Source organism: Lacerta agilis, chromosome 2 (assembly GCF_009819535.1).
Source record: "Lacerta agilis isolate rLacAgi1 chromosome 2, rLacAgi1.pri, whole genome shotgun sequence".
In the NCBI taxonomy this organism is placed as follows: Eukaryota; Metazoa; Chordata; class Lepidosauria; order Squamata; family Lacertidae; genus Lacerta; species Lacerta agilis.
In genome coordinates this window covers 93,403,820-93,418,351 of record NC_046313.1, presented here as the reverse complement: position 1 = coordinate 93,418,351, position 14,532 = coordinate 93,403,820, and the positions used below count along the sequence as shown (strand labels likewise).

The window sequence follows — 14,532 nt, the reverse complement described above, 5'->3', positions numbered from 1 at the left end:
TTCAAAGTATGCCTGCTGCTCTCTTTTTGCTGTTACAGTGGTATCTCAGGTTACAGACACCTCGGGTTACAAACACTTTGGGTTACAGACTCTGCTAACCCAGAAGTAGTACCTCGGGTTAAGAACTTTACCTCAGGATGAGAACAGAAATCGTGCACCGGTGGCGCAGTGGCAGCAGGAGGCCCCATTAGCTAAAGTGGTACCTCAGGTTAAGAATGGTTTCAGGTTAAGAACGGACCTCCAGAACGAATTAAGTTCGTAACCAGAGGTACCACTGTATAAGACTCTCTCTCTCTCTCTCTCTCTCTCTCTCTCTCTCTCTGTGTGTGTGTGTGTGTGTGTGTGTGTAAAAAAAAAGAGTGGTAGGAAACCTCTGGTGGGGTTCACTGCAAAACTAAATAATAAATACATTAAGAGCTGCTTATTTTCTCTCTCTGCCGGATCCACAAGTTTCAAGATAGCTGAGATGCCTGCCTCATTGGGCAGGGGAAGACTAGAAGGAATCAGATAAAAGTTATCACCGTAGCTTATCACTGTAAGTTTCTTAGTGTGGCACTAATGAGATACAGCTGTCAATCTGGCTTTCCTACATATCAGATATACCGGTAGGCCTGTGACATTGTTTTGGGTTTCTGGTGGGTCCCAGGGTTTTTCCTTGAGTCTGACACAGACAGGGTCTAATGCTGGTGCTTCTGGGCAAAAGAAGATTTTGAGAGAAAGGGTAAGTCTGGCAAAGAAATCGAGCAAATCCCTCACTCATCATTGAGGGAATGTCCCTCATGCTGTCACTGGGCATCTTTCCACACTATTCACAGGTGTGAGATAGGGAAGGAAGGGTGCTCTCTCTCTCTCTCTCTCTCTCTCTCTCTTTCAAGTCAAGAGGAGACACAAGTGTGCTGTTGCCCAGCAGGGCTGCCTGCCTTAAACTCCAGGCACTTCAGGTAAACTCAAACATGCACAGCTTTATGAGAGCCCTGCTTACTCCTAGGTCTCTGGGCCCACAATGGCTTCTTCCGCCCAGTCACCTCTATGTTCCCTCTTCAAGCTGACAGAAGCCGGGCAACTGTGAAGCCTTGCATTCCAAGACCATAGACCCAGTTCAGACCTGCAGCAAACACACTAGTTTTGCCACCAAGATAGAAGAAAACCTTCCAATGATTCCTTTCAAAACTGACGTTGCTGTATCTAAAGGTGGTTTGATGAAGTATAAAGTGTTTCCTGAGACCATGGTGGGAGGAAGGACCCCTGTTACTGTGGGAGGAAGGGGCATTGTGAATGTTTTTGACACTCCTCTCTGCGATTGTTGCCGTGACTGGGTTCAAAGTGAATGGATGAGGTTTTATCTGAAGCGTTTCATGAAGTGTGTTTTCATTTGCGCGGACAGGCGGAGTCCCCCAACCCCCAGGCGACCCCCGAGCGGAATAATGACACACGACAACGTGCTATGGGATTAAAATTGGCCACAACTTTATTAAGATTCAGATGTAGGGAGACCTTGGCTCAGTCATTGGGCGTTTATCCTTCCCAGCCCCCAGCCGGGGATCTGGGAGACTTCAGGGTTATCCAGAATGTGTGGGGATTGAGCTAGCCCTGGAGAACATACGTTCAAGCAGATAGCCCGCCCCCTGTTTGCCGCCACTTGTGGGGAAGAACAATGACAACCTCTTGGCGTACGGACAATGCCTCCCCCCAATACCCCTTTAACGGGGAACCCTGTTATCGCTGCCACACTGGGGGCGCGGAGTCACCGCCCCACGCCACGCCCCCCATTTAGGAAGATGACTAAAGTATTCCGCCCAAGGCCTGAAACCGCCAAAGTTGTTACGAATTGCTACGGGAAAGGCAAAACCTGCCAATGCGGGGAAATTCCTTTCTGGCTCTTCAACAGCGGCCTTGGCATAGCAGCGCCTGCGTGCCTGTGGAAAAAAGGTTAACCTGTAAAGTAAGCGTTAATTGAGGGAGTGGACTCTGCAATCATTGCCATGACTGGGCTCAAAGTGAACGGATGAGGTTTTATCTGAAGCGTTTCATGAAGTGTGTTTTCATTTGTCAAGGTGGTCCTCCCTGTGGAAGGTGGCTTGATTCTTCTCCAAAGGAGTCGGATATGTGCCGATGAGGAGACTAATGTCGGAGTATGTATTTGCCCCTCTCTCAAAGGAATTTGTATGCATTTCAAACTTGAAAGAAAGAAACAAAAAAAATCTTGCCAGTTTCTCCCCTCATATCATTGACTTGCTAGTAAGGCTGCCCTCACACATTTGCATCCTTCCCAGTCAGAACTTTGCTTCCCCAGTTGATGGCCTCTGTTTTTTAATTTGTATATGTTTTTATTATTATATATGTCTATAATCCTAAAACAATTTTGATAGTGTTGTGATATAAGGTAAAGGGACCCCTGACCATTATGTCTAGTCGTGTCCAACTCTGGGGTTGCGGCACTCATCTCGCTTTATTGGCCAAGGGAGCCAGCGTACAGCTTCCGGGTCATGTGACCAGCATGACAAAGCCGCTTCTGGCGAACCAGAGCAGCGCACGGAAATGGCGTTTACCTTCCCGCCGGAGCAGTACCTATTTATCTACTTGCACTCTGACGTGCTTTCAAACTGCTAGGTGGGCAGGAGCTGGGACCAAGCAACAGAAGCTCACCCCGTCATGGGGGTTCGAACCGCTGACCTTCTGATCAGCAAGCCCTAGGCTCTGTGGTTTAACCCACAGCGCCACCGCATCCCAGTGTTGTGATATAGTGGCATATAAATATATTTTTTTAATAAACAAATGACACAAAACACGGATCAACCCTAAGGAAATAAAGTCAGATTTCCTAACCAGCAATCCTAAGCCACACAGTCCTGAGCATCCAGTGGCCACTAATCATGATAGCGCCATATTATCTCCAGAAGTAGTCATACATGTGATGGGGTAGCACTAAGGAGTCTGCCTCCTAACAGCGGCATCACTGCAGCTAGATAGGACAGGGGAAGGGCAGTAGTGAAGTTGCAGCTGTGGGGGCACACCTGTGTGGTTGCATCAGTGAGCTCCTGCCCGTGCTTCCTTAGAAAACTGCTAGCATATTTGCAAAGCCAAGATGGGTCTGTATGGTTTCAAACTGGATGGGGGGAGGGGGGAACCAACCGTATGTTGAGATTCCTGCATTGCAGGGGGTTCAACTAGATGACCCTCAAGGTCCTTTCCAACTCTTCAATTCTATGATTCTGGGACTGGCACTCAAGGCACTTTCTCAAAACTCCAGATGTGCCCACTGCGTCAAAAATGTTGTCAACCCCTACTATAGTTGCATACAAGTGCTCTATTCACAAGTTTGAGTGAGTGCATATATTGAAAGATTCTGGGCAGAAGGTTTCCAGTGCTTTTTTCTTTTAAAAAAATGTTTAGGAGTACTCTCATTTTGACTCAAGAAAATCACCATTTTATAGTTCAAATTGGGAAAAATAAATGGACAAAGTACAAAAATTCACAAAATGTTTAGGGGTATGCGTCCCCCCCAGGAAAAAAAAGCACTGACGGAAACTATCAGCAAAACTGTACAGAGCAACCTTACATTTACACAGCAAAATATCCTTTTGAATTATATGGCCAGCACATGGAACTTTACAAAAGGACAATATGAGTGGAATCTGTGCCCTTACCATGGCAAAAAGACTGATACTGATGAATTGGAAAAGTAAAAATGTGGCTCCCTTCTACGATTGGATTGAAGACATATACAAATTCGCAACGTATGAACAACTTGCACTTAAACGCAAACTTGCCATGGATAAATTCAATGATATTTGTAATCCAATCTTGCAATTATTGTAATAGGTTAAGATCTGGTGAAGTACAATAGCAACTTTGTAAAGTAAAAAAGAAGAAGGAGAAGAAACTTGAGTGAGTGCATAAAGTTTCGGAGAAGGGCACAATCCTGCTCCTCATTTAAATGTTGATTATCCATTGCAATTGTTGAGCTAATTCTGATTACACTTCTTGGGGGTTGGAGTGGCTGAATCGTTCCTAAAAGCTTGCAGCAGCAAATGCAACTCTTTCTAAGCATGAAAGAAATGTCCATGCTAGAAATCCACGTCTTATCCATATGGGGGCACTATGCATACACTCATTAACAGTGAAAGGCTTGCTGAGCTTCCTGAATGCAAGCTCTTTAAAATGAGAGTGTTTTGGCTCATCTTTACATGTCACACTTGCTTCCTTCGTGCCTCAGCGAACTCCTCTGTTTTGCTTACAAAAGGGTGTTGTGAAAGACGACGTGTTTTGGGGCCACCGTGGTCGCTGCATCCTTGACCGCCTGCAGCTGGACGGCAAAGTCGCCTATGTCACCGGAGGAGGCCAGGGGATCGGCCGAGCCTTTTGCCATGCGCTGGGGGAAGCAGGGGCGAAAGTAGCTGTGGCGGATCTGGTGCTTGCCAAAGCGGAGGCAGTAGCATGTGAGCTGAGGCTCAAAGGTATGAAACAAAGATAGCAATAGGAGAACATCTGCTTTTCGTGCTGAAGTTCCAGGTTCAATCCTTGGCATCTCCAGTGGTGCAGCTGGGGCTTGCAAGGTCCCTAGCCTATGGTCACTAGACAATGGCACCCAGAAACAGCAGATGCTGAAGGGAGAAGCAAACAGGGAGGTTTGGCTGGCGCCTTCAATATACACCTTTAGGCACCAGGTGGAAATGTTCCTCTTCAACCAGGCCTTTGGCTGATTCACATCTAATGGCCCTTTAAATGTGTTGTGGGAGGGGGAATTATTGGTTTGTTTATATTGTAATTTTGTCTTTCAAACCCTCCTGGAGTCTGCGGGTGAAGAAGGGCAGTGCACAAATTTAATAAAAAGCAGGGGCCCAGCTATGTAATTGGGTATATATGCTCACTTTAATATATTTTTCCCCGTCAAAAATATGGATCGTCCTTTCCTTGGAATAGTGCCTGTTCCAAGTAAGTATGTTCTTAGCACCAGGGTAGTAGAAACAAACTCTGATTGAAGCGAGCTTAAAATGTGAAACAACACATGTTCAGAGTAACTTTTTTTTAAAAAAAACAAACAAACAGGCTTGGCTTTTGTTGCTGGAGACCCAAGTTTGGGAAACCCTGTTCTAATGTATCTGGACACCTAGAAGTAGTTGTAAAGCATGGTAGGGGGAAGGGGAATGCTTTGTGTTTCGCAACTGAAGGGCCACCCAAAGAGCAGGAGCAGAAGACAATTAAATCCAGGGTCTAAATTTACCCAGTTGCACACTAGGCATCTCCAGACAGGGCTGGGAGAGAAGCCCTGGACAACTGCTGCCAGCCAGTGTTAATTTTATTGAGCTAGATAGACCATTCCTCTGACAGTATAATTTTCTATGCCCCCAATGTTTTGGACACCATTCAGAACAATGATGCACTTTATTTACAGGTATATATTACTTTTCTACCCTATTCTTTCTCCAAGGAGCTCTGGCTAGCATACATTGTTCCCCACTATTTTGTCCTCAAAACAGCCCTTTGAGGGGAATAGCATATGAAACAGCGAGTTCCAAAGGTCATTTGGTGCACTTCCCAACTGAGGAGGAGCGTAAACCTGGGTCTCTTAACCCAAATCCAACGTAGCATCTTTTACACAACTCTGGCTTTTTAGTGTGTACCTGGACTTCAATATTTGCTGTCAGCACTGGTTCCTGTAAATGCAATTGTATGGGCATTGCTTGTCTTGACAAACCCCTCATTGTCTTTGGCTAGAACACTTGTTAGCACAGACCAGCAATTGCCAGTAACATCCTTAGTCTGGGATGCAACGATTCTGCTCTTGCCATCTACCGCTGCGAGCTCTCCCGGTGTCATTTGGCAAGTTTACATATTTCAGTTCCCAAGCATGGCTCTTGTACAAAGACGCTGCGTATGTTTCCTCTTAGAACAGCAATGGAAAGGTCAAAGGTGGAATGTTCACAAGTGGGACGCTGCAACAAAATGTTGCAGTGCAGAGGGTTGCCAGTCAGTGTGCCAGCCACTCCAATTGACTCCATTCCGTTTCCCCAACTTCCTTCTGCTCTCTCCAACTGCTAGTCAATATATTGTGGCCGCTGAGATTGCTCAGTCCTCCCCATTGGGCTATTTTTATTTATTTTTTTGCTCTCCCTTGCCCTCAGTTAGAGGTTTTTATCCCAAAGATTTTCTGTACTGCTACAAAGCGTCAGGTTTCTCCAAGGCTACATAAAATGATGGCACTCACCTTGCAGGCGAGAGACTGGGGGTGGGGGGTGAATCAGTACATTTGGGCGGGTGTGTGTGTGACCTGCAGCTTAAGAGATATTCCGTACAAGAGGGTTGTTTTGAACAATAAAGCAAGTTCTCTAAAGCTACTGCCTCAACTCTTTGTTGGTAAACAAGGACTAACTTAGCTTAGCCAGATCCTTGTTGCCTAGCAGAGATGATTCAACCAGGAAAGCAAATTACCCTATATAGAATTCTTCATTGGGGTACTTGAAGGAAAAATAACATACAATGAGGCATGACTGACGGGAACAGAGGAGAGCAATCTTTTGTTAACCGGTTCTATATAATACACATCAATCAGCCAGCAAAAGAAGGTGTTCCATACAATAAATCATGTGTCAGCTGTGGCATTTAAGATTTTTCCCTAACAAAGTGGAGCCAAACAGCAGCTATTGCTCTCCCTGCTCTTTATGCTACCAGAGAACACATCCGCTGCATAGCCACAACAAATTAGGGCCAGTCCTGATCAAACGCCGTCCAGGGCTCTTTATTACCTTCATGTGCAAATTGTTACCAGCGCATCACACATGCTAAAACGGTTGCCGGATCAAAAATGCTGGCTCAGCTCCACTAGGGGGGCATTAATAAATCAGGTTGCTTCCATGGGATCCAGACCTGCCAACTCTCTCATACTGAGAGGACACCTGATAGTAAGGGAGAGCCTCTGGCTTTGAAATTCAGTCCGACCTTGCCTCTCTCCCCACACCCCTAGCCCAGTCAACACCATATTCATTTAGGCTTTAAAAGCAGTGTCATTAAAGCCATTTCCCCAATAGTTTGCTTGCTCATGAAAATGAGCACTGGAGAAGCTGCAGGGTTGGGTGAAGGCAGACATTTGTGCAAGACTTCAGCTCCTTTGCAAGGAAAACTCTGCAAGAAGACCTTGACGAACCTGAGCTCCTTTGCTCCCATAGCTAGTGAAAGAGCATTGCTTGATAGCTGTCCTAGGGTTAGTCCTTGACTCCTCCAGTTAAGTCATCTTAGCCACCAAAGGCAACAAAAGACCTAGAGAGTTGCTGCCAAACGGAGTTGAAAAGGATTGAGCCAGATGGACCAGCAGTTGAACTTGGTTTAAGTTTGGTTTCAAATATTTAAATGTCTTCAGATGAAATCAATACAAGTAAATAAGGATTTAGGATAGCAATCTGATGCAGACTTACTTGGGAGTCAGCCCCATTCAATTCAGCAGGGCTTACTTCAGAGTAGACATAGAGAAGATGGTTAAAGGTAAAGGTAAAGGACCCCTGACAGTTAAGTCCAGTCGCAGACAACTCTGGGGTTGTGGCGATCATCTCGCTTTACAGGCTGAGGGAGCCGGCGTTCGTCCACAGACAGTTTTTCCGGGTCATGTGGCCAGCATGACTAAGCCGCTTCTGGCCCAACAGTTATTTTTCCCTATAACAAGGCAAAAGGCTTGTTTTCCCATTCCTGTGTGGTCCATACCTTCTCTTTTTGCTCATCTCATTGTGGATAGAAGTGAACAACTGAAAATGAGGGAACTCTCTGAATCGAGAAAACTTGAACATATATATATATATATATATATATATATATATATATATATATATTGCTAGCAGTGGCTCTTCGGCTTCTCTTAAATCTTTCAGTTGAAGCAAGGCAACAGCAAGGTAAACCAAAACTGACAGATTTGAGGGTGTGGTTGTTGTTCCATTATAATAATGTTTAAATTGTATTTATTTAATCAGTTGCATTTTCAAGACTATTGCTCTGTACCTGTGTTTTCTTTCTCTTTCTCTTTCCCATTCGTCCCTACTTTTTCCTTTTTTCTAACTCTCTGTAGAGATTTGTTTCATGTATGAATATGTGAATAAATAATAATAATAATAATAATAATAATAATAATAATAATAATAATAATAATAATAGGAAAACGTATTTCACCCTTCTAAGCCCTGCTTTAGTTTAACTAGCTCAGTGTTGAAATGTGTTGTGGTTGGCCATTGGATCAGCTGCCCAGGCCTGTGTCAATCAGGAAACCAGGAAACCCGGGATTCCCAAGCTCTTCTTTTAAAATCCTGGAGCAGCTATATGCTTGTTACAATTTGATAAGAATGAGCCAGTTTAATGATCTCAGAGCCCGACTTAGCTGACTGACCCTAGAATGGGCACAATATGCAACCAGCAAAATTATGATCAACTATAGGGCACTTTTGAGATGCACTTTTAAAATCCTTACCTAATTTTGTTCCTGCAACTACCCTGTGGGGCCCATTTTTCACTGGGGTCAATTGCAGATGATAAAGAGAAGGGTTTGAGCATGAATGACAGGTGAGTAAGTAGCTCAGCCAGGATTTGGCTGTGGTTTCAGCAAGCAGTTCATGCCCCAATACAACATTACCTCAATAAATCATGGTGGGGGTCTTTGTTTGGCGGCAACTGTACCCAACCATATTCATAGTGGTTAGGTGCATTTACACGTACCTGGAAGTTGGGAAGTGAAATAGAGCAAATACCTTCGGAAATGTAGCTGTCTTCTTTGATTACTGTCAGAAAAGGGGTGTGGGAGGGACAGGGGAGATGCAGTTCACATGTAAATATGGACCTATAAAATGCACAAACCGATACACAGCCATTCTTTGACATTCACACTTCTCTGAATTTTGCAATGCAGAAATAGAGGGAGGCTGAAATAGTCAGTTTCCACCATCCCCAGTCACGTGAAAGGCATTGTCCAGACTGAGCCTGCAAAAAGCAGCACAGCATAAGCAGAGAGCGGCAACTGCCAAATGTAATTCCTGGCTGAAGGGTGAGACTGCTAGATTGCCAATTAATCCAACCCTCGTCCAACTATGTTGCAAAAGTACCTTAAGAAAAAGTAAATGTCACCTCCCACATTGCAGTTTTCAAGACATAAGGGAAGTTCAGGGCTCCAACCCTGTTTCTAATAAATAGAAATAAGTGCAAATGGACAGTCTGAATGGCACTCCCCCAACTTCTTCACTCGAACACAGAACCTGAAAGCTGCGAGTCTCTTTCTGGAATTGCAGTGTCCATAGCTGTGGTTCCTGAGGCAGCTGTGGGTATTGGCATTCTCAGATATATTTGCAGCCAAGAGACAACCCCACCACCACCAAATACAGTGAATTGCATTCAAAAATTGAAGAGGGGCGAGAGGGAGACGCAAATAAAGATTTCAACAACCGGCAGCAACATCTCAAACGTTTCAGAAGAAGAGTTGCAGTTGAAATCCTTTGCCAGTAGATGGCGGGGTGTTCAAAGCTTCAGCCAAAATCCAAAAGCCTTGCAAGGGGTTGATTGTGCATAGCCCTTTTGAAATGTTACTTTAAAAAAAAAAAAAAAACACATACACCGTTGAAAATGGGTTTTGCTTCTTGGAAAATTATGCATCTGCAAATCATTACCACTACTGTATTAATTGCAATGACACACAGTAATTAAGAGGGTTGAAAGAGCAAACCGACAACGATGACATCAACAAAACCGCAAGCAAGTCAGATGTTTTCTGTTTGTTTTGCTTCTTCATTTAGGGATAAAAAGCATTGCTATAGCAGCAGACATAAGCAGACCAGGAGATGTGCAGAGGATGCTTGCTACGATCGTAGATAAGTGGGGCACAGTCTATATTGCATGTAACAACGCAGGGATCAACATGAATTCACCAAGTGAAGCTACCTCCCTGGAAGAATGGGACAAAACTTTCAATGTGAATTTGCGAGGCTTGTTTTTGTGTTGCCAGGTGAGTATCGGACCCTGCAATGCTTTATATAAAAACATGTTCCCCGTCTTTAAGCATTCAAAGCAATATTGTCAGAGATTTGCTAGCACGATCCTGGCTACTTTGCAAGGTTCTAGCAAGAATAATTTGCCGACACTATAGTTATTAAGGTGTTTCCTGATGGAAGTTACGGTATATCTTGCAAATGAGTTGCTCGGATCTCAATTTTTCTTTGTACACAGTTGACATGTGAGGGCCCTCTCTCACACACATGCATGGCCGTCTGCTTTGCATAGCTATAATGCTGTTTCCATGGGTGATCCTTGGTGGAATGTTTCCGTGATTTGTGTTCTGAAACTTCCCCTCAATAGCCACTGCTTATCTTTCCACTATACTTTTCTGTTCTTCTGATTTGCAGGCATCTCTGTATCTGTCTGCACAGGAAGTGTGCAAGAGCCCAAGAGAAGCATTGCCACCCATTAATTATCAGGTTTCTCAATGGGCACAATGGATGGTTGTGCTATTTTTAGGGGTTTACTTAAAAACACACACACATATTTTTTGTAGTAATTTATTTATTTGATTTATTACATGCCCTAAGGTCTCAGGGTAGTTTAAAACAATTTTTAAAATAACATTAAAAACAGTTTATAACAAATTACAGTCACAAGAATAGGGCAGGTCATAAAAATATGCTTCTCAAGTGTCAAAGGCTAGGGAAAAGAGGAAAGAGAGATCTTGCACAAGTCTGATATTTAGCTGGATTGAAATTCTGATAAAATAGGTCTTGCACAAGACCTCTGACTTAATTTTTTTAAAAGGTCCTGATGTATGTACCGCAACTACAGGCTGTTACCTTGTATTAACACAAGAATAGCTTAGTTCAGGCATCCCCAACCTTCGGCCCTCCAGATGTTTTGGACTACAATCCCCATCATCCCTGACCACTGGTCCTGTTACCTAAGGATCATGGGAGTTGTAGGCCAAAACATCTGCAGGGCCACAGGTTGGGGATGCCTGGCTTAGTTGGTTAGAGCATGGTGCCGATAACACCAAGGTTGCAGGTTTGACCTCCATAAGGGACAGCTCTCCTTGTGTGGCCTTCATCCTCTCCAGATTTGCTCTGGAGGGTTGCAGTAACCCCCAGAACAGATTTACAGGATGATTGAGGGAGAGGGAGGGAAAGTAGATTCCATTGTACAGCCAGAAATCCATGAGCTGACAGAATTACTGGATATTGACCACAATATGCAAGGTAGTCTCTCACAATGTGTTGAGATTTTGATAGAATAGCTCTTCCTTCCTGAGTGGTTGAAACTCTGAAACGCCTTCAGTATGTGGCAACTGGTGGAGGGAGGCATGCTTGCATCATTTGGGTCACTAAAAACAAAACAGCTGGCTGTGCATAAGCAAAAATACAGATGTGACTACAGAGACCACTCACCAAAATGTCACCACCCAAAAATTGCTCTATTGTTACTTACCAGTTTTTCCAAGAGGAACTCTAGATTAAATATTAAACAAATAAAAAAAAACCAGGCTGGCATTGTGATGATGATGTCAAGTGGACAATGCAAGAATGGCGCCGATTCCACAATAAACTTCCGTCTGGAATCACCTCTTGTTAGCATTCAGTAATATCACAATCATCTCATTGGATCAGACTAGTCACCTAGCCGTCACCATATTCTATCTACTAGAGCAGAAGTGTACAGAACCACAAACTAGTAACAGAACATCCCACTGCTATGGCTCAGCTTCTGGAGGTTTTAAGATCTACAGTCCAAGCTACAAACATAGAAAGCAAGGATTAGACATGTAAGGAATTGCCGTGGAACTCTCATTCAGTGATTGAAAATATTCAATGAAGAGTGGGTGATAAACACTTCTAATACGTTAATTCAATTCAATTCAATTATGGCTTTTCTTGATTTGTCTTTCCTAAATCCATGAGAATATCAAATTCAGTATAGCAAAATATAAAAGTAAGCATCAGTGGCAACAATGTAGACAATCATTTTAGCACAATTTAAAATAACAGCCAAACATCAGTATCAGAACTCAAAAACTCTCCCTTCAGGGCCAGCTCTTTTGAAAGGCTTTAATTATAAAAGGAAGACTTAAAGAGGTGTATTTTATACATCCATTTAACACTTGGGAATGAGACCATGCACAAAGGTCCGTATAGTTAAACCAGTAGTGATGTATGGAAGTGAGAGCTGGACTATAAAGAAGGCTGATTGCCGAAGAATTGATGCTTTTGAATCATGGTGCTGGAGGAGACTCTTGAGAGTCCCATGGACTGCAAGAAGATCAAACTTATCCATCCTTAAAGAAATCAGCCCTGAGTGCTCATTGGAAGGACAGATCCTGAAGCTAAGGCTCCAATACTTTGGCTACCTCATGAGAAGAGAAGACTCCCTGGAAAAGACCCTGATGTTGGGAAAGATGGAGGGCACAAGGAGAAGGGGATTACAGAGGACAAGATGGTTGGACAGTGTTCTTGAAGCTACCAACATGAGTATGACCAAGCTGCGGGAGGCAGTGGAAGACAGGAGTGCCTGGCATGCTCTGGTTCATGGGGTCATGAAGAGTCGGACACGACTAAACAACAAACAACAACAGCTCAATGAGAAGGGAGTTCTACAATCTGTCCCCTCCTCCCGAAAAGAGGATGGGGTGGCCCTTCAAATCATGTGGCCTACAAACATTTAGGGTTATTAAAGTCAAAACCAGCAAATTGAACTGGGCTTGCAGCCAGTGCAATGGGTATACATATTTTTGCGGGGCGGGATGTGTGCTTCATTCATCTTGCATTTACTAATGATATAAAAACTCAAGCTAATACAGGGTGAGTCCTTTAAAAGAGGCCCTCAGCATCGGCTCTAAGGACTTAAAGCAGAGACCCCAAATTTGCTGACGGCTTTTGGGAGCCGCACTTTGGGAGTGCACTAAAATGGCTACGTAAACTTTCCCGCATTAACCATTTCCCCCATATCAAGTTTTTACATCAAGCACTTTAGAGAAGGGGAAAATTAGTTAGCACATAAACTCTTCTGAAAAGTGAGTACTAATTTATTATCATGTCATTATTAGCGGAATCACAAAAGGGGTCACTGGTCTTTCCTTTAATTTCTATCACAGGCTGCAGGCCGCATTATGCTGAATCAAGGATATGGGAAGATAATTAACACAGCATCTATGGCAAGTTTAATAGGTGAGTGATGAGAGCTAACAGTTGTGCTTCAGAATCCATATTTTAATTACTGCCGATGCTATTTGAATCAATTAAACCTGTATTGCGCAGAAGTAAATCACTGACATTTTGTATTAGGGAAAATGTACTACAAAAATTTTATTGATATCATTTTTCAACATTTATCTGTCCTCTCCATTTTAGAGCACTTATTACTCCTATAAGGAGGTGGGGTTAAAGCCCTCTGAAGCTGACACATTTTATTATGTAAGAAAGGTGTTGGGTGTAATCTACATTCACCCTCAGAGTGAAAGTTAATCCTTTCACCATTTATAGGGTATCCTACAGGATTTAGCAGCTGTGTCAGGGAATGCTATATACAGGACTGGAACTCAAGTCCCTTGCCTTTTTTGGTGGATGTTTCCACCTCACGATGCACGCAGGAAGCTCATAGCCAATCTACCCATTATGCAGAATGATGTGGTAAATGGTAGGATTCTGAAATGTAGCACTTGAGGCTGCAGGTAGGGTAGGTATAGTTGTTGTTTTTAATAAAAAAAATAGTTCTCCCATGTGAGAAGCTTCCTGCAAGAGTATGGAATGAGCATAACAGTGTAGAGTTCTGCCTAATGTGCTGCTTTCATGGCACTTGGAGAGTTTTTTATGCAGTGTAGGAGGTGAAGTCATACAAGCATGGGGTTATTGTTTTGTTTTGTTTCAGCTACCTCTTTTGTGCTTCTATCCTGTATTTTTATCTTGTGAATCGCCTCAAGAACTTGAGGGCAGTATATAAATTAAATACATAATACGGTCGCACCTCGGAAGTCGAATGGAATCCATTCTGGAAGTCGTTCGACTTCCAAAACATTCGGAAACCAAGGCGCGGCTTCCAAGGCACGCAGAACCCACGTCGGACATTTGGGTGCCAAAGAATGTTCGCAAACCGGAACACTCACTTCTGGGTTTGCGGCATTTGGGAGCCAAAATGTTCGACTAGCAAGGTGTTCAACAACCAAGGTACGACTGTAATAATAATAATAATAATAATAATAATAATAATAATAATAATAATAAAATAACACCCACCTTAAAGCTGACATGGTGGAATCCATAGTTCTGCTACTCCATTCTATATAGTGGGGAGAACAGCCCCGACATACTGCATATGGAGAGCCACCCTGTATATGGAAATTGAGCTCTGATTGGTCTCCAGCATCGTCCTTTGAATTGCTCAGACAATTTGATATATCCTTAGGCCAGCTCCTGGTTCCAGAAGGAGAAGAACCATGGTTCAGTGACAGGACATTTGTTTTGCATTCAGTAGGTACCAGGTTCGATCCCTGACATCCCTAGGCAAGGCTGGGAATATCCCCTGCCTGAAACCCAG

General features: G+C 43.5%; 1 protein-coding gene across 1 annotated transcript in view; it reads left to right on the top strand.

Annotated features, from left to right (window-relative positions):
• Window positions 1-14,532, top strand: part of LOC117041912 — a 54,357-nt gene that overhangs the window by 19,407 nt on the left and 20,418 nt on the right. The window contains exons 6-9 of the mRNA XM_033141234.1: window positions 2,055-2,132; window positions 4,244-4,457; window positions 9,762-9,970; window positions 13,094-13,166. Of these exons, the coding sequence (XP_032997125.1) occupies window positions 2,055-2,132; window positions 4,244-4,457; window positions 9,762-9,970; window positions 13,094-13,166 (574 nt within the window). The remainder of the gene's footprint in view (window positions 1-2,054; window positions 2,133-4,243; window positions 4,458-9,761; window positions 9,971-13,093; window positions 13,167-14,532) is intronic.